Raw genomic sequence first — 25,857 nt, 5'->3', positions numbered from 1 at the left:
CAATGCGGGAGACCCAGGTTCGATCCCTGGGTTCAACCCCTGGGTCAGGAAGATCCCCTGGAGAAGGAAATGGCAACCCACTCCAGTATTCTTGCCTGGAGAATCCCATGGACAGAGGAGCTTGGTAGGCTACAGTCCACGGGGTTGCAAAGAGTCAGACTCGACTGAGTGACTTCACTTTCACTTTCACTTTCACTTCATTCTTTTACAAGTGGTTGACCAGTTTTCCCAGCACCACTTGTTAAAGAGATTGTCTTTTCTCCATTGTATATTCTTGCCTCCTTTGTCAAAGATAAGGTGTCCATAGGTGCGTGGATTTATCTCTGGGCTTTCTACTTTGTTCCATTGATCTATATTTCTGTCTTTGTGCCAGTACCATACTGTCTTGATGACTGTGGCTTTGTAGTAGAGCCTGAAGTCAGACAGGTTGATTCCTCCAGTTCCATTCTTCTTTCTCAAGATTGCTTTGGCCATTCAAAGTTTTTTGTATTTCCATACAAATTGTGAAATTATTTGTTCTAGCTCTGTGAAAAATACCGTTGGTAGCTTGATAGGGATTGCATTGAATTTATAGATTGCTTTGGGTAGTATACTCATTTTCACTATATTGATTCTTCCGATCCATGAACATGGTATATTTCTCCATCTATTAGTGTCCTCTTTGATTTCTTTCACCAGTGTTTTATAGTTTTCTATATATAGGTCTTTAGTTTCTTTAGGTAGGTATATTCCTAAGTATTTTATTCTTTTCGTTGCAGTGGTGAATGGAATTATTTCCTTAATTTCTGTTTCTATTTTCTCATTATTAGTGTATAGGAATGCAAGGGATTTCTGTGTGTTGATTTTATATCCTGCAACTTTACTATATTCATTGATTAGCTCTAGTAATTTTCTGGTGGAGTCTTTAAGGTTTTCACAACAGGATCCTTTATGACCCACCTCCCAGAATATTGGAAATAAAAGCAAAAATAAATAAATGGGACCTAATTAAAATTAAAAGCTTCTGCACAACAAAGGAAACTATAAGAAAGGTGAAAAGACAGCCTTCAGAATGGGAGAAAATAATAGCAAATGAAGCAACTGACGAACAACTTATCTCAAAAATATATAAGCAAGTCCTGCAGCTCAATTCCAGAAAAATAAACGACCCATTCAAAAAATGGGCCAAAGAACTAAATAGACATTTCTTCAAAAAGACATACAGATGGCTAACAAACACATGAAAAGATGCTCAACATAACTCATTATCAGAGAAATGCAAATCAAAACCACAATAAGGTACCACTTCATGCCAGTCAGAATGGCTGCAATCCAGAAATCTACAAGCAATAAATGCTGGAGAGGGTGTGGAGAAAAGGGAACCCTCTTATACTGTTGGTGGGAATGCAAACTAGTACAGCCACTATGGAGAACAATGTGGAGATTCCTTAAAAAACTGGAAATAGAACTGCCTTATGACCCAGCAATCCCACTGCTGAGCATACACACTGAGGAAACCAGAATTGAAAGAGACACATGTACCCCAGTGTTCATCGCAGCACTGTTTATAATAGCCAGGACATGGAAGCAGCCTAGATGTCCCTCAGCAGATGAATGGATAAGAAAGCTGTGGTACATATATACAATGGAGTATTACTCAGCTATTAAAAAGAATACATTTGAATCAGTTCTAATGAGGTGGATGAAACTGGATCCTATTATACAGAGTGAAGTAAGCCAGAAAGAAAAACAGCAATACAGTATACTAACACATATATATGGAATTTAGAAAGATGGTAACGATAACCCTGTGTGCGAGACAGCAAAAGAGACACAGATGTATAGAACAGTCTTTTGGACTCTGGGAGAGGGTGGGATGATTTGGGAGAATGGCATTGAAACATGTACAATATCTTGTAAGAAACGAATCGCCAGTCCAGGTTCGATTCAGGATACAGGATGCTTGGGGCTGGTGCACTGGGATGACCCAGAGGGATGGTACCGGGTGGGAGGGGGGTTGGGGGTTCAGGATGGGTAACACATGTACACCTGTGGCAGATTCATGTTGATGTATGGCAAAACCAATACAATATTGTAATTAGCCTCCAAATAAAATAAATAATTAAATTTAATTTAAAATTTTAATTAATTTAATTTAATATTAAATTAAGTATTTAACCTAAGTATTAAATCAACATTAATTATTTAATTTAAATATTAAATTAATATTAATATTAATTTAAATAATTAATTTAAATATTTAAAAAATATATATGTGTGTGCTTAAAATGCTTTCCCCTGAGCTAAGAACTCGTCTTCCTTTTATCTTCTAAAAGTAGTGTGGCTGGCATGGCTGATTTGTGCCAGGAAAAAATCCTGCTAGACTGTCAGTTGTCCTGAGTAATGGCCACGGATCAACCTAAACAAGTTAGGAGCAATGCAGAAAAGGCTGTAGCCTCAACTCAGGAAAGAAAGGTAGGTGAGAGCAGTCTAGTGAAGACTTCTTCTGTATTCCCCTGGAAGCAGCCCGTGCCTTGCCAGGGTTTTATCTGCCAGCAGCAGATGTAAGCTCTCAAAATCAGCAGGGAGGATGTTGACTGCAGCAGTGCGTCAAGGCTGTGGTTTGTAACCTCAATAGTAAGGCAGTTAAAACCTTTTTTTTTCTTTTTTAACAAAGACATTTTGATTGCCAAATCCATAACCATTAGCAGCTGTGGTTTGAACAGTTCTCTAGACCTAACAAGTTTTCAAACAGAAAGTTGAGTTGGAGGCTTTTGTTTCTCTGTGTCTGTATTGTGTTTGTGATATTTATATCTCTGCCTTCAATAGAAAATCTGATTTGTCTGAAATCTCCAAGGTCATTGATTATTCTACTTCTGTACTGAATCCATTCCTCTCCTGTTAGCTTACTGATTTTTCAGTCCATTTGATCTTAAGGCTTTTGTAAGAGCCAAGATCCTGTATTTAAAGAATTAATGCTGGACCAGTTCTGCTGGGTTCCTATAAATTGACATCAGCAATTTAAGTACTGTTTTCCAGTGGGGAAGAGAGTCTTACTTGTTCCTCTTTCTGTAAGAGTATGCATATGATACAGATCTTCAGGAAGATTGCATATATCACTTCATGTGTGGAAACCATCAGCTTCTATCACCAAAGGATTGTCTGTAAGACTTGAGAGGTGAGAAATTAAATAGTAGTCAATATTCAAACCAGGCATTGGCATTGAAAAATGCAGAATCCTCAAATTCCCTTTTAAATTATGTAAAAATGTTTTCTCTGTTTTACTAAGAAAACCTGCCAGTTCATAGGCCTAGAATGTATGGTTTCTAAGGCGTCTTGAGGGCTGCCTCTGAGCCCCAACAAAGAGGGGAACTGTGTCTGCAACGACTAGCCCAGTCAGCCCTAGGCAATTTTTTAAGATCTCAACTCACTTGAGGGAGACAGGGAATGTATTTTCAGAGTTCTCATGAAGACTAGAACATTTCCTTGAGTTTCTAGGTCAGAACAGACTGTCTTTTGAGTTGTTTGCAACCTGGGTATCAAGTGCCCACTTGATGAGGTGAGGACAACCATATACATTTAAAAATATTCCAGGAAGCATTATGCTTCCTGTTGTACTTATCCTGAAGAGAAGAAGGGGGTATGAACACTTTTCTGTGCATTTATATGAATTCTTTAATGTGTATCTTTTCATCTGAAAATGAACATATAATTCTTAAGATTTTCTTTATTATTTATACATTAATCATTGCTTGACTGCCTTTGTTTTAGGCACTAAGAGAAACAAAAAGGTGAATCAGCCATGGGTTCTGGTCTCAGAATGTTTGAAAGACCACCAGGTAGATAAGATATATCTACAACCAGATTTGTAAACAACCAAATAACAAAATAGAAAACAAAGATAACTGTCTTAAGAGAAGTAAAGACTGCTTCTGAGGAATTTAAAGGAGAGAGAGGTTGCTTCCAGCTGGGAGGAGGACTTCATTAGGAATGTGGTTTCTTTTTAGTTTTCCCCACGGGGACTCGGTATTTCTTCAGGATAAACCCTGAGAGGTAGAACTTAAAGTCTGAGGTACATACATTTAAAAGTTGTTCCAAACTGCTAAGTTACCATTCTTTTTTCTTTTAAGTTACCACTCTTAAAGAAAAATCTAATTTAAAATTCTGCCAATGGTGTGAGTCTTTCCTATACCAATACCCTAACCAAAACTGATTATTAATAGTCAATTTAATGTCTGCTAATAAAGTGGGTGAAAAACATACTTTGTTATTTTCATTCAATTTTCCTGACCATTTGATGACATTTTTGGTAAAGAATCCATGTTCAATGCTGGAGACCTGAGTTTGATTCCTGGGTTGGGAAGATCCCCTGAAGAAGGACATGGCAGCCCACTCTTTATTCTTGCCTGGTGAATCCCTGTGGACAGAGGAGCCTGGTGGGCTGCAGTCCATGGGGTTGCAAAGAGTCAGACATGACTGAGCGGTTAAACACAGCATACAATCATCTTTTCAAATATTCACTGGCCATTTATATATTTATTTTTATTGAAGAATAGTTGATTTGTGGTGTATTAATTTTGGCTGTATAGCAGAGTGACTCAGTTAACACATGTATTTATTCTTTTTAATATTCTTTTTCAATATGGCTTATGCCAGAATCTTAAATATAGTTTGCTTTGCTATACATTAGGACATTGTTGTTCATCCATTCTATATGTAATAGTTTGTGTCTACTAACCCCAAACTTCCAGTCCCTACCCCCTCCACCCTCCTTCTCTTTGGGCAACCACAAGCATGTCTGTGTGTCTGTTTTGTAGATAGGTTAATTTGTGGCATATTTTAAGTTCCACAAGTAATCCCTGGTAGCTCCGTCGGTAGAGAATCTGCCTGCAGTGCAGGAGCCCCGGGTTCGATCCCTGGGTCAGGAAGATCCCCTGGAGAAGGAAATAACAAACCACCCCTGTATCCTTTCCTGGAGAACCCCATGGACAGAGGAGCCTTGTGGGGTTGCAGAGAATCAGGCATGACTCAGTGACTCACTTTGGTGTGGTGGTGGTGGTTTAGGCATTAAGTCGTGTCCGACTCTTACGACTCCATGGTCTATAGCTTGCCAGGCTCCTCTGTCCGTGGGATTCTCCAGGCAAGAATACTGGAGTGGGTTGCCATTTCCTTCTCCAGAGTGACTCACTTTAGGTTCCGCATATAAGTGATATCATACAGTATTTGTATTTCTCTTTCTGACTACTTAGTACAGTAATCTCTTATTGTGTCCATGTTGCTGCAATTGGCATTATTTTACTCTTTATAGCTGAGTAGTATTCCATTGTATATGTATATACAATTATATATAATTTGTGTGTATATATATATATATATATAGTACATCTTCTTTATTCACTCATCTGTCGATGGACACTTAGGTTGTTTCCACGTTTTGGCTATTGTGAACAGTGCTGCTATGAACATAGGGTGCATATATCTTTTGAATTATTGTTTTGTCTGGATGTATGCCCAGGAGTGGGATTGCTGGATCATCTGATAATTCTGTTTTTAGTTTTCTGGGGAACCTCTCTAGTGTTCTGAATAGTGGCGGCACCAGCTTAGTTCCCACCAACAATGTAGCAGGATTCTCTTTTCTCCACACTTTCTCCAGCGTTTGTTATTTGCAGACTGTCATCTACAGTAGTCAGAATGATGGCCATTCTGACCAGGGTAAGGTTGTGGCTCATTACAGTTTTGACTTGCATTTCTCTAATAATTAGCAATATTGAACATTTTAGGATTTTGGCTTTTGAATTAGCCTTGAAGCGTAGTAATAATAAAAACTATGACTTTTTGATTAGTTATTATGTGCCCAACCTATTATGTTATTTTTTAATCCTCATAACAACTTAATACCAAACAAAGTATCATTACCCCTCTTTTAGAGATGAGAGAATTTAAGATTCAAGGTTAAAATAACTTGTATACTGCCGATCAGTAAATGGTAGAATTGGAGTTTCTGTTTAAGTCTTCCTACTTATAGGTAGAAAAGTATATTCTAAGTAGAGAATAATTTGAGGTGAGAAGTCATGAGCTTGTATGGAGAATAATAGCAGACCAGTTTGTTGAATGGAAATGTATGCTGTGGTCAGATGGTAGATAACTTTGAGGATAGGCTGCAGAGGTTAGACTTTTCTCTCTAGTCAGTTGTGGGATGGGGAGGGATGTTTTGAAAATCACTGGAGCCAGAAAATGAATATGGCAGCAATGTGGAAGATGAATTGTTGTGAAGAGACTGAAGGTAGGAAGTCTAGTGAGAAGGCCCTTGTCATCCAGGTTGGATATATTTTTAAAATCTGTTCTAGAGACTTTGCTGGCAGTCCAGTGGTTAAGACTTTGCATTCCAGTGCAAGGGGTACAGGTTTGATCCCTGGTCAGGGAACTAAGATCCCACATGCCTCTCGGCCAAAAAACATAAAACAGAAACAGTATTGTAACAAATTCAATGAAGACTTTTAAAAATGGTCCACATCCAAAAAAAGAAAAAAATTCTTAAAAAAAAAAAATCTGTTCTAGGAAATGCCTGTGGAATTAGACAGAAGGGGTGGGGACAAATGCAAGGTTTTATGCAGGTAGATTCAGTAACTTAATATGACACCTTCATTTTACCTGTAAGTAAACTCAGACTTCCCTGGCGGCTCAGTGGTAAAGAGTCCACCTGCCAATGCAAGAGATGCAAATTCAATTCTTGGGTTGGGAGGATCCCCCAGAGAAAGAAATGGCAGTCTACTCCAGTATTCTTACCTGAGAAATCCAATTGCTGGAGAAGGCTGGTGGGCTACAGTCCATGGGGTCTCAAGAGTCAGACATGACTTGCTACTGAACAGCAACACTACCACCACCACCCAGGCTTAGAGAGAAAGCAGTCTGTTTGATCTAGAAGGAATCTGCTGTAACTTTACAATCTTGCTGTCTTTCTTCAGTCTGTTGAAAGGCTTCTTAATTTGTCGAGTATACTGTATGAACCAAGGGGCAAATTATCTTCTAATTTAAGATTTTATTGCTCAAAATATTATATAATCACACATTCAACAAGCATTTATTGACCACTGTGTCATGTGCAGGCACTGTGCACATTAAGAATCCAGAGTTTTAACAAGATATTCATCTTTTCTTGATCTTTTAAGTCTGCTGGAAGAGACTGTGACAAGAATACCCAACCATGATAATTATCATATGTCCAAAGGAATACATAAAGGAGGAAATCTAACTCCTAACTCACCTTGACTTGGAGGCAGGTGGGGAAGGTTAAGAAATCTAAAAAAGGTGATCCTTGAAGAGAGCAGAATTTATATCTTCCTCAGCGTACCATCCTATATCTTCATGCTTATGTCCATCATGAGAGTTCTGTTCAATCTTTGGAAGAGCAAAGAGTTCTTTGTTCATTGCCTCCTGTAGAGTCTTTCCTGACCTCAGCCTATTTCCTCCCTGACAGGGTTAATTGCATCCTTCTCTGGGCTCCTGTGTTCATATTTCTATTTACATCTTTAACCTTTTTTTTTCCCCCTGTAATTATATATTCACATGTAGTTCCTTTAGATCACTATCTGTGTCTAACCTTGTTATCTCCAGTGCCCTCGCATATAGCCTGGTGTGTGGTAGGTGTTCACTTAAAGTGATAACAATAAATTGAGGGGCAGGTATTGGTTGGTAAATGAGAAGCCTTAAATGCCAGGTGAGGGAATTTAGTATTCTGAAGGCACTTTAGAAAAATTGTTTTGACAGAAGTGGGAAGGAATGGACTAGATGGGGCAAGCTGAAAACAAGTAGATAATTTAGGAAATTATCATGATTTTCCAGGTGGAGGCATGATGGAGGCCAGCAGCAATGCTCTAGCTGTCAAGTTGGAAAGAAAGGACCAGATGATTGGAATGTTTAGAAGATAAAGTCTATAGGACTTGGTGATTTGATTGGCTGTGAAGGGTGAGAGAAAGAAGTCCAGGTTAGATTTTGGTTTCTAGCTGTGGTGAGGGATAAATGGTAGTTCCATTAGTCTGCATGGGTTATACATGAGAAGTGAAGTTGCTCAGTCATGTATGACTGTTTGCAATCCCATTGACTCTAGCCTGCCAGGCACCTTCATCCATGGCATTTTCCAGGCAAGAGTACTGGAGTGGGTTGCCATTTCCTTCTCCAGGGGATCTTCCCTACCCAGGGATTGAACCCAGGTCTCCAGCATTGCAGGCAGACGCTTTGAGCCACCAGGGAAGTGTACAGAAGAAAAGAATTTTCTTTTAAGGAAAATGACTTTTTATTTATTTAATTTTTATGATTTATTTTGGCTGTGCTGGGTTTTTGTTGCAGTGCCCGGGCTTTTCTAGAGTGCATGGGCTTAGCTGCCTTATGTGAGATCTTAGTTCCCAGATTAGGAATCGAACCCAGGCCCACTGCATTGGGAGCATGAAGTCTTGTCCACTGAACCACCAAGGAAGTCCCTGAAAATGACTTTCTAAAATAAAGGAGCTGTAACAAAGGAAACCTATATTGTAGCCATGAAGGAGAGAGGTTCTGTAGTATGTGATCTGTGCACATAATACAAAAATCAGTAGTACAAAAATTTAGAGCCATACAAAAATCACTTTTTCTGTGATTTTTCGTTTGGAGTGTTTAAAATATTTTAATCTGTTTTGTTCTAAAAGACAAAACTCCCTTTATTTGATAAAGGGGTATTGTTGCTGTTAATAACACTATATTACTTGATAATGATCTTACCTTGATATGTCACTCATGTCAAAGGATTCTGTGAACTCTGCCTCAGTAATTGTTCTCAGTTGAGTCAGACCAGCCATTGGGAGATAAAAATATAAAGTCGGCAGAGCCCTTAAAACAAGAGGAGTCCTAGCATTCTGAGATATTAGGGTAGATTTGAATGGTTAAGGGCCTTACAATGTAGTATCTTTGCATGCGCGCTCAGTCATGTCTGACTCTTTGTGACCCCACAGACTGTAGCCTGCCAGGCTCCTCTGTCTATGGGATTTCATGCCTTCATCCATGATATTTTCCAGGCAAGAATACTAGAGTGGGTTGCCATTTCCTCCTCCTGGGTCAGGGGATCTTCCTGACCCAGGGATTGAACCTTGGCAGATGGATTCTTTACTACTTAGCCACTTGGGATTAAGAGCAATTTTCTTTCGGTTCTTACTAGTTAGAGTGAAAGCCTGCTCTATGAAAATTAAGACCAACAATAATTGTTACGAATGGATGATTTTCATTTTGGTCTTGAAGAATCAGGGCAGAAAAGCTATGAGGTTAATTTTAGAGCAAACATAAGTCCTTCTGTTCTCTTGTGTGTTAGAGGTTCCAGTATAGATAGGATTCACAAGGGGACAGAAAGTCACACTGGGAATTTTAATGGCAACCCACTCCAGTATTCTTGCCTGGAGAATCCCATGGACAGAGGGACCTGGTGGGCTTCGGTCCATGGGGTTGCAAAGAGCTGGACACAACTTAGTGACCAAACAACAAATAAGGAAGGGACCAGGATACCAGTGCTGTGTGGCCTCAGCCAGATCATCCTCCACAAGTGTCTGAAAGACTCCAAGCTGACTATCACCTATCCTTATTCCTCCCAACTGGCGCAAATATGAATGGTCTGTGTGGCATTGAGCTGGAACCCCTTGTATTTGGTATTAGGCACATGATTTGCATTGGCTACTGGTACATGAGTTCAGCTGTCCCACTTAGGGACAGTTGGCATGATCTTTATCCAACTCCAGTCAAATATGCAGTAGTCATCTCATCAAAGTATCATGATCAATATGTTAACTCTGATGTGAGAAAACGCTTATCCTCCAGTACAGTGGGGCCCAGGGTACTACTTATCCTATGAACACCTTGAATTGCTTTGAAGGAAAATGAGAACAACTATTTTTTTTTTTTTTTTAATGAGGGCTGTTTATCAGAGAACACAGTTGCTTTCAGGATATACTTCTTTGGATCTGTTGTGCTTGTGGTCTTTTTATCAGACTCATTTCCTTCTCTCTTTCTGAGTATTATCACCTCAATCTTCTTGGAGTTGGCTTTCAGCTAACTAGATTTCAGAGCCTGATTTCATGTCCTCTCTAGTTCCCCAAAGTTCAAACCAAGAAAACCTCCAGCAAACATACGTTCTTTGTCAATGAGTTTCTTCTTAACTGTTTCCTTTAGCTGTTAGTCCTTGCAGACAGGTGTAAGATTTACATGTGGGTCATGGGTCATCTGGGGATTTGTTGGGAAGAGTGACACCGTGTAGGACTTTCTGATCATTTCAGTACAAGGATTAAATGGAGGCTTGTGGAATTGGTGAAAATGCCCACTTGGCTCTGAGACTGTAGTGGTTGCCAAGAGCCACTAAACTTTTTTTTTTTTTTTTCCCTCTTATGAAAATGGCAAGAGAAATGTTTTCTAGATGGCTGATCAACAGTTTCCCTCTGGAGAGGAGAAGAAAATGGCTGTTTAGTAGTTAATTACCTGTTATGTTAGCTATGAAACTTATGAGGCATGAAAGAAGAGTAAGCCCACCTCTCCCGCTCCTCAGGCTGGAAACCAGGTGATAGGAGTCATGTTGGTGAAGGCAGGAACAGCAGCAGCGTCCTGAGGAGTCTGTTACTGAATGTAAATAGTTGCTTTGAATTGCTTGGTCTTATAACCCTCATTCCCTAGCCTGTCTATTGCACTATCTCAATGACCCTTAATCTAATACCCTCTCTAAATTGGATATGACATTGAGAGTTTATTTACGTTCTTCACAAATATGAACCTTCTTTTTCTTAATTTGCTCTTTCTCTAGGTCAGCTGCATTTTAGTCTTTTGACTCTCAAACCAAAACTCTCTTTATTGCAAGTCTCTGACTTTTTGGTGTTTAATGTGGTCTATTAGTGTCCCAGAGTCAGTTTCAGAGATTATACATTTCTGCAGGTACAGGGTCTGCCAAGCTGGCTTTGCTTTAATGCATTTTACCATAAAAAATAATCCCTTCTTCCAATACATAGGCCTTACTTTTCTTTATTCCCGTAGGCGTCTTTGCTCTTTAGCTCTGTTTCTTGTAAGCCTCCTGAAGTTTAGTAATAGAACTTGGGAACAAGAATATTCAAATGAAACTTGGACTTAGATTTAATTGGGAAAGTTAATTTTGGTGTTTATCTTTATTAGAAGGCATGAATGGGTCCAGAGAACCACTTGTTCTATAATTTCATTTATCCATCATTTTCCCCATTATTTGGCATTTTCTGACTTTGTTAATATATGTCAGGGTAGTTTTTATTAAACATAGGGCCTTACTGGATACTTCCCAAGACACAAAAGTTCTAATTTAGCTTGAGGAATAACAGATTATAGACTAATACTTGCTTTTAGCCAGAGTTTAGTCCTAAGAGTGTACAGTTCCCAGCATGTATGTATTTAACATGGTTAAGATAACCTAAAAGCACAGGTTGGCAAAATTTTTTGTTTTTTTTCATCCAACAAATATTTATTGATTGCCTACCATGTGCCAGGCATGATTCCAGGTGCTAAGGAGTAAGTAAAACAAAGATCGTTGCCTTCTTGGAGCTTTTATCCTAGTAAGGAAAGTCCAAATTTAAAAAATTTAAATAAGTGAATTGGTGGTGGTTTAGTCACTAAATCATGTCCAAGTCTTGTGACTTCATGAACTGTAGCCCTCCAGGCCCCTTTGTCCATAGGATTTTCCAGGCAAGAATACTGGAGTAGGTTGCCATTTATGATGGTAAGTGCTGTAGAGAAAAAATAAAGAGATGGGGGCTAAGAATGCCAGAAGACCCACTATGAAGTTGACAGTTAAACAAAGTTCTGAAGAAAGAAAGAGGAAACCAGGTAGCTACCGAGCAGGGAAAGCATCCCAGGAAGAGGGGTAAGCTAGCACAGACGTCCAGAGGCAGGAACAAGGAACCCTGTACAGCTGGAGTGGAAAGTAGGGGAGAGTAGTAGGAGAAGGCATCAGAGAGGAAGCGGGGGCCAGATTGTCTGGGGACCTGTTGGTCATAGTGGGGACCTGTACGTCATAGTAAGGACTTAGTCTTTTATTCTGACTGAGACGAAAAGCCTTTGGAGAGTTTCAAACTTTGGAGTGACTTGATCCGATATATTGAATATGTTTAAGAAATAGCGCAGACTGCTGTGATGTGAATAGACAAGGGGAAGGTTAAGGGCAGAAACAGGCGGATGAGGAGGCTGTCAAATCCAGGGAGACATTGTGGCAGCCTGGACCAGGGCAGTAGCACTGGGCGTCTTAGGAAATGGTGGGATATTGGGTATCTTTCGAAAGTAGAGTTAACAGGATTCCCTGAGGGTTGGTTATGGGGTTCTTGACCTGAACAACTGGAAAGATTAGAATAACTGTTTTAAAGGGAGATGAATGAGAGAGAAGCAGGTTCGGAAAGAAAATCTAGGACCTTGATTTTTTAAAAAAAATTTATTTTTATTGTGGTAAATATACATAATATAAACTTAACCATTTTTAACCATACAGTTCAGAAGTGTTAAGTATATTCACAGTGTTGTACAGCCATCCATGTCTAGAGCTTTTCATCATCTCAGACAGGAACTCCGTACCCATTAAACAGTAATTCCTCCTTCCTCCACACCCCCCACCCCAGCCCCTAGTAACCTCTATTGTACTTTCTTTCTCTATGAGTTTATCTTTTTTTTTTTTGGCTGTGCAGCTCAGTTCTTAGTTCCCTGATCAGGGATTGAACCCCAGGCCCTAGCAGTGAACGCACCAAGTCCTAACCGCTGGACTTGCAGGGAACTTCCAAACTTGTCTATTCTAAGCACCTCACATAAGTAGACTCAGAATATTTGTCCTTTTGTGTATGGTTTATTTGACTTAGCGTAATTTTTCTAGGTTCATTCATGGTGTAGCATGTATCAGAATTCCATTCGTTTTAAAGGCTGAATAGTATTCCATTGTATGTATATGCCATATTTTGTTTAATCTGTCTATTGTTAGACATTTGCATTGTGGAAACTACTGACTATTGTCAGTAATGCTGCTTTGAACATTGGTGTACAAATATCTGAATCCCTGCTTTCAATGCTTTAGAGTATACCTAGAAGTAGAATTTATTTGGCAGCATGGAAATGAAAGATGACCTTCAGAAGAACTGTTCTGGTGGAATGATGGAAGAAAAGCCTCTTTATAGTGACTTCAAGAAAAAACAGAGGAATTTGAGGCAAAATGTATAGATAATCTTTTAATGAATTTTGTTGTGAGGGGAACCTGAAAATGGGGCAGTAGCTGAAGGAGAATGTGGGATCTGGGGAGTTTTTGTTTTATGACAGACATTATAGAAAGTGTGTTTGTTAACGGGATTGATCCAGTAGAGAGAGAACACTTATTGATGCGGAAGAAGGAGGAGTGAAATGGCTTGTCGTTTTGGAAAAGCAGAGCTGTAAAGTCCTGGCAGGCTTGTCCTCTGCCTCAGCTCTCTCTGACACAGAGAAGAGAGAGCAGGAAAATCGAAGAGATGTGAACTGTGACTGTTGCTACTTTGGCGTCTGTGGAATTAGGTTTAAAGATCTTGATGGCAGCCTCTGGTTTTATTTGTGCCAAAGCACCTCAACAGTAACAGCTGGGCCCCATCCAAAGGATAAGGAAAAAAGAAAGTTTCTCCTTCCATCTTCATTTTTTTAAATGCATTTTATATATTTATTGACTGCTCTGGGCCTTGGTTGCTGTGCGAGGATTTTCTGTAGTTGCAGCGAGGAGGGGCTACTCTAGTTGCTTTGCATGGGCTTCACATCATGGTCACTTCTCTTGTGGCGCATAGACTCTAGGGCACACGGTCTCAGTAATTGTGGCTCAGTGGCTTAGTTGCCCCGTAACATGTGGAATCTTCCCACACCAGGAATTGAACCTGTGTCCCCTGCATAAGCAGGCAGATTCTTAACCTCTGGACCACCAGGGAAGTCCCGACATTTGTATTTTCTTCCTTATTTCACTGAAACCTCCATTTTTACTTTAGAGCCTTAGATCTTTACAGGCTACATCTTAGCAGGTAAATAAGAGTGAAAAATAATTTCACGGTTTCACATTACCAGGAGAAAGGCTGCTTTGGTAACGATGTCTGACCCATGGCCATAGTCAGCTGTAGAGTCATATTTATCGAACATACTAAACACAAGACATCCCAAGATAGGAAATGTTGAAATACCAAGTCAGTTGCACATTGCTGGAGAGCACTTTTCTGCCAACACCCACTTGTTCCTTAAGTTGTTATTGTGTGGCCGATATTCTTACTCTAGTTTCTGTGTCTGTCTTTGCAGAAGGAATAAAAGTCCTAAGTATTCACACAGATACGTTTTGTGATAGGAGCTCCAAAGGAGGCTTCTAAATTATTTTCAGAATTGCTCTACCGTTACCTTTTCACCCTAAGTGAGTCTGGAATGCGTCCAGCAAAACAACTTTGGCATATTCATACCTTTCAGAATGAATCATCTTCCTTCCCTTTAGTGAGAGAAGGGCCCTGTTGATCATTTCTGGCAGAATTTCCACAAATGTTCTATTTTTCTTAAACCTTCCAGTGTTTGACTTGAGCTGAATCTGGAGGTGGGTGCCTGATATTCCTACAGGAGACCTCTGAATCTCCCAATTCACAGTGGCCTATATTGAAAGATTAGTCAGTTTTGATTCTCTGGAAAGATGTCAGACATCTTTTTTTAAGAAGTTGTTTCCATTATAGGAAGTCACAAGTGGTGGGCCAAAAAGACTGTATAAGAATACTGTGGTAAAGCTCGGGGGAAAGTGGAAGGTTTATTCTTGCTTGTTGAGCATTATCGTCTTTACCTGGCTATGTAATGGAGAGTATTACCATCATAATGTTGAGGTGGATTCTGGGAATCCTTTGATCGCCTGGAAATTCAAAGTTTGTCCCAACTGGCCTGAACTTTTAATTTTTATATTTTGCAGTATCCAGACATAAGTCAAGAAGAATCTGATTCTCCGTTTGTTTTCATCTGCACAAATCCCCAGGAAATGATTGTGAAGTTTCCTATTAAAGGAAATCCAAAAATCTGTAAGTCACAAGCTTCGATGGTCTATTTTTTTTTTTTCTTTTTATCTTGAATCTCACTTGTTTAGCTTAAAATTTTTTTCTCTTTTTATCCTGTTCCATATCATCTCAAATACTTGAAGAATTAGAAAAATTCTATTTATCATATTCCTGAAACTAACACAACACTGTTAATCAACTGTTTAATATTAAAGTTACTGTTAATTAAAAAAATTCTTTTTGTCAATAACTTTAGTGTTAGGTTAACTACAGTATAGCCTTTTTGAAGCATACCTTGATCCACAATTATTGGTATATGAGTGAATCATAAACTTCCAGTTAGGACCCCATTACCTTTAAAATACTACTTGTAAGCCAAAAGAGTACATTTGCCCCACTGTACTGTTCTTATCCATTGTTCCTCAGTATTCAATCCAAGAATAAGACTTAACTTTTTGGAGGTACCACTTCCCACTATTGCTTTGATTACTGGTCCCAGAGGTCTGCTCTAGCCCTCTTGCTTTTCATCCTCTTTTTGAAACCTCTTGATGGTTTTCTTTTCTGTAATGTTTGCTTTTATGTGTTTGTGATTATAGTACCCTCTGCATGTTCACTCTTTAGGAAGTGCTTATGACTTTATTCTTTCCACTTCCACCCCATCTTCAACTCCCAACTTCTCTGTTTAGTCATACACCAGGTTCTTCTATTTCCAAGCAATCTCAAGAAATGCAGAATGGTGTTCTCTCTTTCTTACTTACTTTTAAACACAGCATGAACAGCTCTCCCATTTGCTTGCTTATGTCAGTTACTGTTCTGTGCCTTTGTGACATTGCTCTCCCATTGTGTGAATTGGATGCTCCTAGGGCATGCATTGTTGTCAGCTGTGCACAGGGATACCTGACCCTGTGCCTCAGTTCAGTTCAGTTCAGTCGCTCAGTCGTGTCCAACTCTTTGCGACCCCATGAACCACAGCACGCCAGGCCTCCCTGTCCAGCACCAACTCCCGGAGTTTACCCAAACTCATGTCCATTGAGTCGGTGATGCCATTCAGCCATCTCATCCTCTGTTGTCCCCTTCTCCTCCTGCCTTCAATCTTTCTCAACATCAGGGTCTTTTCAAATGAGTCAGCTCTTCGCATAAAGTGGCCAAAGTATTGGAGTTTCAGCTTCAACATCAGTCCTTCCAATGAACACCCAGGACTGATCTCCTTTAGGATGAACTGGTTGAATCTCCTTGCAGTCCAAGGGACTCTCAAGAGTCTTCAACACCGTAATTCAAAAGCACCAATTTTTCGGCGCTCAGCTTTCTTTATAGTCCAACTCTCACATCCATACATGACTACTGGAAAAACTTTGTGCCTGGGGACCAACTATTTTATAAATCTGTTCTATGGAGAAGTAATTCTCAGAGGGTAGTGTAAATAAAAATCACCTACAGAGCTGTTAAAACACAGATTCCTGGGCCCTCTCTCAAGTATTAGTAATGCTCTTGGTTAGCTGACTACACAATGGATAATACTGCTTTGAGGCACAAAATGAAATGCTTGGAGTATGAATTTAGATGAATGTATATTCCCTCCAAAATTCAGGCAACTCTGATGATTTATGAAATACATTCTTGAGATTTCCTGCAAGTCAGAAAATCTGAACATAAGTTGCCCTTGACTTACACAGATTATTTACTACATACTTTACCTGCACTGTTAGCCAAACGGCCCTGGAAATTCTTTTTCTTTCTTCTTAACTATTTAGGATTTAAATCTTCCTTTTTTTCTCCTTTTTAAGTTGTGAAATTATACCCCTTCCTACTCTACTCTGTTCTTGCCTTCCCGTAGGCCCTGAGGACAACACTGGTGGTCAGCCTTCTCTCCCAGACCCACTGCTATTTGATCTTTAGTTCCAGTTACCTTTTCAGAGCTTCCTCCCTATCTTGGTTCTCATCTGCTGCTTAAACTCTTGTGAGAAAATATTCTGTGGAAACAGAGTTTATATATTTCTCTGAAATGTTTTACTTCAGCACTTTCTCATCTCAGAGACTCACCTTCAGCACATATATGACCTTGGTTTTTATCCACAAGGTTTAATAGGGGTTGGAGTGAGTGGTAATCTTAAGAGAAAGTTTTTCCCTATTGCTTCTATTGGTTAAAAGCTTTAAAAAAGCCAAAATGGGCTGTGTGCTTCAGGGACAGCAGGGCTGGAAAAACACTCTGAGACTGCAGCTTTTCCCATGGTAGACCAGGCAAGGTAAAACATGGGTCAGAAACAGTAGGTGAAGGGGGTGAGTGGGGTGTGGGGCAAGAATAGAATGACCAATCCCCGTGTTTCAGAAAAAAATTTTCTGTTGAGAGGGAGCAAGCCAGAGGATTTAGTCTGGTGTAAGGTTTTCATTCCCTCCGAGTCTTCATTCCTTGATCCTTCATTCATCTTTACTATCTTTAAAAAGCTTAACACTTTGTCAGAACTTCCTTCCCTTAGGCCATAGAGGCCCACCTCCAGTAGTTCACAGCTGGAAAAGTCCTTAATCCCACTGCCATAGGGAAAAATACATACTTGGCTCTTAATTTGGAATGCTTCACATTTTCTTCTTAGAGTATTGTTACATGAAGTGGTTAACTTCCATGGTATTAATAATATTAGTAGTCCAGTTACAATTCTGTGCCTTAAATATTTTTTCTTGTGTGATAGCTTAGGAATTTAGCCACTCTTCATAGATTAGTTCTATGAGAAATTTATCTTAAATTGCAAACTTCTGACTTGCAAATAAACTTCTACAGTATAATTTATTTACATGTTGTATTGTGTGTGTGTGTGTGTGTGTGGTTTAAATTAAAAGCATATATTTTTATTTATTTATTTGGACATGTAAACTTGAGTTTGCTTGACCTGAGGATAATTGTGCTTCTTGAAGTTAAAATAATTCACAAAACAGTGCACAATATGAAATCACTTGGCTATGTGTCTGCTCAAATTAAGAAATGCAAAATAGTTAAGTATAGTAGAATATGTAGGTTGAATGCTCAAAGAGATGAAGGAAATTTTTTTACTTTAAATGAACTACATGCTTTAAATTCATGCAAATTCTGCCTTATATCATATGCAAAGCTTGTGAAAATCCCTATGAGAGTTCTATCGATTGATGGCAAATAGTTTTTTCCCTTTTAACTTCTCCCCCATCTGCTGCATATGCATTTGATTTTCTTTTAGGCACCATGATTGAGGATGTGGTTTAACACTGAAATGCTGTGCGTACTAAATGTAAAAATATTGGGGAAATACAGAAACTAAGCATTATCACTCTGCTTTTAAGAGAGTATACTGTATATTACTGTAGTTAACTGTCCAGATCCCAAATCTTAAAAAAACAGGCTAACCTAGAACTCAGAGTTCAGAGGGCATCCACAATAACTGCTTCTCCGTGCAAGGAATCCCAGGTCCTGGCCTTCATTGCCCAGCTGACCTAAGGATTGCCACTATTGGTAGTCACTATGTTAGGAATGCAAAGAAGTTTTTAGTTGTAAGGAGCTCACAGATTGCTGGCACATGTATGGTTTTCTTAGATTAGCCTAGGGGATGAAAAGGGGATGAAACACTTCTGAATCCATGGGAGTGCCCTGGAAATCCTTCTTCCTTTCTATCTCTTTTCTCCTATCAGTTTTCCATTTTATGACATCATCATTGAAGCCAGAGATTAGTTTGCCTACCATTGAGTGCTTTCCTCCAATGGGTTGATCTTATCTGAGCTGTTCTCACTTGAGGGCTTTCACAATCAGACTGGAGTTTTATGAAAACAATATTTGGGATATTCTTATACAGGAAAGCCTTGAGAATGTGAAGAAAGTAATGTCTCTCTCTTTTTTTTAATAAGAGGAGCCTGAAATAAATAGTTAAAAGTCTTGCCTAGAGATGCTGGTAAATTTGGTAAATTAAAAGTACAACTGAGATCATAACTACGAAACACAACTCCTAAGGCTTAGCATAAATAATACAACTACTGTTAATTTTTCAGAGACCTCTGAACTTATGAAGCACTTGAATGTATTTTATTTCAATCAATTGCTTTGATTAAATGATTTAGTGTATATAAAATACTTGGTATGGCGCTTCGTATTCAGAAAAGCACTTAGTATTGGCTGTAATCCTCTCAGCAACTTTGTAAGTTAGTAGAAATTTTTTCTTCCTTTCATTTTATAGTTGAGTGAACAGGTTTACAGAAGTTGTATTTTGCTCAGGTCTTTCTACCTCCAGATTTCCTGCTTTTCTCACTTTTATCACGTTGCCTCAGAAACAAAGTATTCCCATTTACATTTCATTTTTAGGCCAAAGTATCATAGAGCTGCAAAGGGGCTTCAGTGCTGTGTAGTCCAGTTTCCTCACAGTATTGAAAAAGTTGAGGATAAGAGTGACTAGGTGACTTCCTCAAGGTCATACAGATAGGTAGTCTGAGAACTAAAACTGGGACCTGCGTCTTCTAACTTACTCAGTGCAGAGAACTAGAAGTCTGGAGTCCTAGATGGAATTCTAAATTCTGTCCTAACTTGTTCTAAAAAGTTCAGTGAGAGGCAGTACTTCTTCGTACCTCTGGGTACCACCACCTTTACAATGAGAACTCTTTTATGTTTATCTGATATCTGCTATTTTTGGTTACTTAGTAGTTCCCAAATCTTTACAGTAAAGGTTCTGAAATTTGCAGTGCCTGCTTTCTTTAATTCATTTATTGAGCACCTACCATTTGGCGGTCACTATGGTAGTCTTAGGGATACAAAGGCAAATTGGCCTCATAACAGGGCTTTTTGCCAGATTGCTGGCACATGTTTGGATTTCCAGCAAGGCAGCCTGGGGGATGAAAGAACTCCCAAGTCCCTGCGAATACTCTTATGTTTCTAAAGCCCAAATTAAAATCAGCATCATTGTGATTGTTGTGAACATCATTTAGGGTCTCATTAAATGATGGTTTCTAAGGAAGCCCAGAAAAGGAAGTAATGTTATTCCAAAGGCAGGTGTAGCCCTGGACAGATGAGGAAGAAGAGAAAAATTAAGAAAACAGGGAGGAAACTTGTTAAATTGAAGTAATTTTTTTTTTCATACTCTCTTTGTGCAGTATTCAGGACATGAATTCTTATCTTGGTTGGACAAATGAGGATACTGAAGTCCAGACAGATCAGATGACTTGTTTGTATCAGACAAAGAAGGACTGGAACCTGGGTCCCTTGACTTCTTGTCCAGTGCTTGCTCTCTTGCACCTGATTACTGCGGCAAATGAAAAGGATCGAGTGCAAGGGGCCGGGGTTGTGGGTATAGGGCTGTAGTATACCCAGCTGCTTTTGTTTTGGTGTTTGCTTGTTTGTTTACTGCCAAGGCTGAACTGAACTATTTCTCTTTCCAGCATCAGCATCTCTATTGAGTTAAATAAGACTTTTTGTGGGAGAAAGTCACCTGCCAGCTCTGTTCTCAGGCCAGACAGACAGGAACTCTGTTAAGTTCTTCCTGAGATGGATATTTCTTAAGGCGGCTACCACTGAACTGACCTTTATCCTGGTAGATCTGAGAAGTCAGAGGTCGGAGACCACATCTGTGGAATACCTCTCATTAGGGTCACCTGGGACAGGAATGTTGCTTGTTTTCTAACTTTAACACTTAGAGGAGTCATACAGCCCATGACCTTTGCCCTTCTTAGCTGGTGATAGGGCCCCTTTGTCAGAAAAGCATTCATGTGGATTCTACCTCACTGTTTCAAGTCACTCCCCCTATTAAGTCTGAGGCAGCAAAGGAGTGAATTGAATTGCTTTTCTCACTGTGAGGGAGATTCATGCATTATGCTCAGCCAGTTAACAGGTCAGAGGAATGAGTTTCCCACTGTGTGAAATGTCTTCCTTTATCATGTTTGTATTCTTTAAAAACTTGCCTTAGTATCAGACACTCCGGAAAACGTGTGGTTTTTTTTTTTCCCCCTAGTAACTACAGAATTAGAAATACTAACTCCTTCAATTCTTGCTGTGAATGCTCATTGTGTTGGTGTGCAGACGCTTGTGTGTCCCTGGACAGTGTTCCCACTGCTTCCTCATTCTTACAGAATGAAACTCTGAAGTTTGAAAGTGTCTGAGTCCTGGAGCAAGATAATTGAATGTGACAGGAACACAGTAACCAGAAGACCTGAGAGGCCATGAAAGATTTGCATTGCAAATATAAAAAATAAATAACGAGGCTTCTTTTTCTCCCTTACAGGGAAACTGGATTCCAAAATCCATCAAGGAGCAAAGAAGGGGTTAATGAAGCAGAATAAAGCTGGCTGACCCAGGAAAAAAGGAACTCTACAGCATAGTGGAGTTCTGTGTACTAAAATTTCTGTCCACTGGTCTTTTGAAATTGAAGCAGTAGCAATCTAAGGACTTGGCATCAGGCTTTAAACTTCCTCTCAGAATTTAAACTCTTATCAAAATCTGTATATTTTTCTTAACGAGATTCTTACTGTATGTAGTGGGTCAAAAATCTTTGGATACATTATTTATAAAAACTTATTTTAAAAATTCTCAATCTTTGACATTTTTCTTAGAATGATACAGAAGAAAATGGACCAAGTTGGAAATTTCCTCTCTGAGGCTTGGATTTATTTTAGTTAGGGAAATTCTTAACCTAGGTTAACAATATTTTAAGGGACCACTTGAATTTTAAAGTGTTTTTTTCCCCCAAAGTGATAACTTGGTGGAGTGTTAGGATGTTTGAGGAATTCTATGTTTAATAAAAACAAGTGATGGGAAGAAAAAGTCCCCAAACTAAACAGGTTTGCTGCTCTAGTCCAGCATCTCTTCAAATGAATAGTGTTCAAAAACTGAGTACTTCGTTGGCAGATTTTTGGGGGGCAGGCGGGGCTGGGGTGGGGGTGTAACCTGAAGAGGTGCTGCCACTTTGTTCTTTGGTTTGAGACATTCGGACATGAGAGGATCAGGCTGGGACGAGATGGAGGCACCTGGTAAAGCAGCATGAAACGGCGCTGTTTATTTTGTTGGTATTGCAAGAGTATCATTTGGCTGGAGCAGTTAGAAACAAACAAAAATAAAATCCATTCAATAAATGCATCTAGATAACCCCAAAATGCTGAAACCAAGCCCGTTAAGGCATCCATATCCCAGGAAGCTATGAGTTTTGAAAAAATAGGTTGGTTTGAAATGGGACTTTTTACTAGTCATTCTGGTCCCACTTAGTGAAGTACTTTTTTTTCTGAGGCTGTTCAGAAGAGCTGTCAGAATCTCAGTTGCTGGCATCAGGAAATTCATGGTCTTCAGTGTGTATGTTCTGCTTTTTATAAAGCAGCACTACCACACTGGGGAAGTTGGATTCCCTCCAGCAGTTGTGTGCATGACTTAAAAAAGAGAGCACAAGGGAGAGAAAAAAAAAAGTGCCCTGTGTTATGAAAAAGATTAATTTCCCCTTTCTTTAATCCTTCATATTCAGTGTTTATTTGCATTGAAATTCCTCCACTTATGTATTGATGTTCACTCAACTGTGAACCCTGCTTGTTGCATGGCTCTGGGCATTGGTTTTGTGGTGGACTGATCACCCTGGATTCCCAGGGAAAACCCACCAGATTCTTGTTCTGGTGATGCAGACATGCTGTATTCTTTTTTTTTTTCTGTTCAACTTGTGTAGAGAAAGTGGAAAGGACACTAATGGCACTTCTTTAGGGGGAAAAAAGTCTCTCTCTGGCCTTCTACAGACCCTAGTACTATTAATGAAGCCACAGTAGGTTCACTATGCAGTTACTAGTTTACTAAGCAGTAACAACTTGAATTCTGTGCTGGAATTGTCTGGTTTTTTGTTTGTTTGTTTTAATACCAAAATAAAATTGAAAAGCAGGAAGTGAAGAGCCCAGGGAGCAAAAAAAAAAAAGTTTTTCTTTATGCCTTTTTATTTGAACGACAGCCTGAGCACAGAGGAGTATGGATTGATTTTTTCCACCTGGATAGATTGTGGGTGCATGCCTAAAGAAAAACATCAGGAGATGCAAGAGTTCAGGTTATGCAACCATTTTGTGTGCTGTGATAAGAGAGTTTACAAGAACTTCATAAGTTTGAGAACCCAACCTCAGCATCCAGAATACGCAGCTGGAGCCACAGGAGTAAACGGCGGAGTAACTTGGAAACTTCTCCTTTTCATGGTCAGCCTGTGAAAGCCTCCCTTCAGTTCACATGGTGGTGGTATAAGGTCTCTCTTTTATTTGTGGAGACACCCGGGAGGAAGTGTGGGAGAGACTTGGGGGTAGATGGCCCTCAGTTGCTCAGTGATGAATAGCATAATTTAAAGTCTAGTGGAAATTCTTAGCAGCCTGAGTACAAACTCGCCCAGGAATAGCCTGTCAGTACTTTACAACACTTTGCACTGACCCTGTTACTCTGGAACACCTTGGCCTGAGGGAAGGTCCACATTTCTGAGCTGGTTTTCTTGTACGGGTTAAAGATCTTACTCTCTTTTGGATGGTTGGGTTCAATGGCTGTCAGTTTATACAGTTACTAAAGGATTCAGCTTTTTTGTTTTTGTTTTTCTAGGCAGGACACAGTCTCAATTATATAAGCTCAAAGTAGGATATATATAAAACTGGAGACTTTCCTCTGTCAGGATTTAGAAGGCTTTGGCCATGCAGACAGATGTTTAGAATGAAGTGGGGGCTGGGAGGTGGGGGTGGGATGATGGTTTACTTGCTATAGCTAATCTAGAGAAAGAAAACTAGGTGTCCTCCCTCCTTTTTTTTTTTTAAAGCCAGAAGTTTACAGAAACCCTTTTTTTCCTTAGGGAGTAGGTGTAAAAATTTCAGACTTTAAAGATTGCTTTTATAAATAATTATAAAGTTATGGCTTTTTATGAGTTATAGCCCCTAATCTCTTTCCATTTTAACTACTGTCTCTACTAAAGCCCGTTTATGTGGATTTCATTTCATTTGCTAAATTTGTGTGTGTGTGTGTTTTAATGCCTTTGCTAGAGCTCCTAGCCAAGACTGAGACAGTATTGGGGTTGTTCTCTTGCCCAGTTAGAAAAGGCCAGTAAAAAAGCAAGCATCTATTAAACTAGAGAAATCAGCTAACTTCAGTTTATTAGGCCTGGGGGGAGGAAAGAAAGTCCTGTGGTGAAGGTTGTTTTTTTTTTTCCCTTGAGATTCAAATAGCAAGTGCACATCTGCTGTTGTCAGCTTCTGTGAATGTGTTTGGAGGGAGGTGATCCATATCACAGGCTCCAGCAGCATCAAGGGATCTAGCATGCGGAGGGCTTTCTACTTCTCTCAGGCAGAGAAGAAAGAACATGGCCACAGTGCCACCCTCTCACACGAAGAAACTTGTGTAAATGTGTGTCCATTCATGTTTGTACACATAATGTGGATTAATTCATGGGGTGAAACTTCATAGACTGATCAGATTTCTGTTGTGACAATGTAGAGTCTAGAACAAAAACCTAGTAAATACCTTACCTTGACTCAGAGTCTGGTAGATAAGGTGAGGTGGAGATGGTGACTGAGAAGGTGTAGATGTGTCACAGGAAGGGAGTGAGATGTTGGATCAAGGGGTAAAAAATGTCAGTACGGAAGATCTGAGAAGCGTCTAGAGCTGTACTGCCTAATATAGTAGCTACATGTGATTATTTAAGTGAAATTAAGAATTCAGTTCTTCAGTCACAGTACCATATTTCAAGTGTTCACATAGCTACATGTAGCTAATGACTTCTGAATTGGGCAGCACAAGTATAGAATAATTCCATCATTGCCCAAAGTTCTATCAGACAGTCCTTGTTTGGAGTAGGGGTCAGCACACTTTCTCTTATTATAAAGAGCCAGATGCAAGTATTTTAGGCTTCTCAGGTTATATGGTCCTTGTTACAACTATTCAACTTTGCTATTGTAGTGCAAGTGAAATGAATCCATAGATAATACATGGGTGAATGAGCATGGCTTATGAGCCGCTAAAACTTTATTTATGAACACTGAAATTTGAATAACATTAATTTTCACATCACAAAATAGTCTTCTGGTTATTTTTCAGCCATCCAAAAATGTAAAAACCATTCTTAATTTATGGGACATATTTGTCCTGTGAGCCGCATTTTGCCAAACCCTGGTCTAGAGGAATAAGGAGTCAAAACTTAAGATTCTTTTACTGTATAGGACCTCAATTGCTTGAAAAATTTTAATGGTACTTCTAAGCTTGAGAAATTTCTCTAAAAATTCACTGTAGGAATGTTTGCTTTCCTTTGTTCCCCATTTTTGCAATTCAGTGTTTTCCCATGGTAGAGGCATGCTCTTTAGTAGGAGATGCCACTTTAGTGTTAACTCTTAAGTCATACCTGTCTCAAATCTAACCCTTCTCTTTGTCTACCTGCAAGTAGCTGAATCGTCACTTGTAACATCATCACCTGGGGTCAGTTTTGTTCTTGTACCGTCCTAGAACGCTGAATATGGGTGGATCAGGGGGAGATTATTTTTCCTAGGCCAGAGCAGCTTAGTGTTCATCTTGAGCTATTACCCCCTGACACACACATGCACACACTTTTTGCATGCATATGTGGAAATGGAGAGCAAAGGGGTTTTATGATCTGCCTTTATCCTCAAATCACATGCTATCTTGAGTGGTACTGTTGAAGGATGCCTCAGGGTAAGCGAAAGGAAAGATAAAAACTGCAGAGCTGGGACTTCCCCGGGGTCCAATGGTTTGGACTTCCAAGCTTCCACCGCAGGGGACACGGATTTGATCCCTTGTCAGGGAAGTAAGATTCCAAGTGCTGGAGACTGCAACCAAACAAAACTGCAGAGCTGACTAAGATGGCAAGGACACAGAAGGACACTAAGACTTGAGAATTAAGATAAATTTCTT

At 39.5% G+C, this 25,857-nt stretch overlaps 1 protein-coding gene across 6 annotated transcripts in view; it reads left to right on the top strand.

The window, feature by feature from the left end:
• The window catches only part of TRIP4 (thyroid hormone receptor interactor 4), a 52,013-nt gene extending 30,475 nt beyond the window's left edge, over positions 1-21,538 (top strand). For 2 of the 6 annotated variants that reach the window (XM_027553760.1, XM_027553761.1), the window contains exons 12-13: positions 14,927-15,032; positions 21,230-21,538. In XM_027553760.1, the coding sequence (XP_027409561.1) occupies positions 14,927-15,032; positions 21,230-21,297 (174 nt within the window). In that variant the 3' untranslated portion in view covers positions 21,298-21,538. Of the gene's footprint in view, positions 1-2,315; positions 2,455-3,055; positions 3,158-7,821; positions 7,964-14,926; positions 15,033-21,229 lie in introns of all 6 variants that reach the window. The other 4 variants (XR_003513093.1, XR_003513094.1, XR_003513092.1 and 1 more) reach the window with 4 other exon arrangements.
• The last annotated feature ends 4,319 nt before the right edge of the window (positions 21,539-25,857 follow it).

This window comes from Bos indicus x Bos taurus, chromosome 10, assembly GCF_003369695.1.
Source record: "Bos indicus x Bos taurus breed Angus x Brahman F1 hybrid chromosome 10, Bos_hybrid_MaternalHap_v2.0, whole genome shotgun sequence".
Classification (NCBI taxonomy): Eukaryota; Metazoa; Chordata; class Mammalia; order Artiodactyla; family Bovidae; genus Bos; species Bos indicus x Bos taurus.
This window is presented reverse-complemented; position numbering and strand designations above follow the sequence as displayed.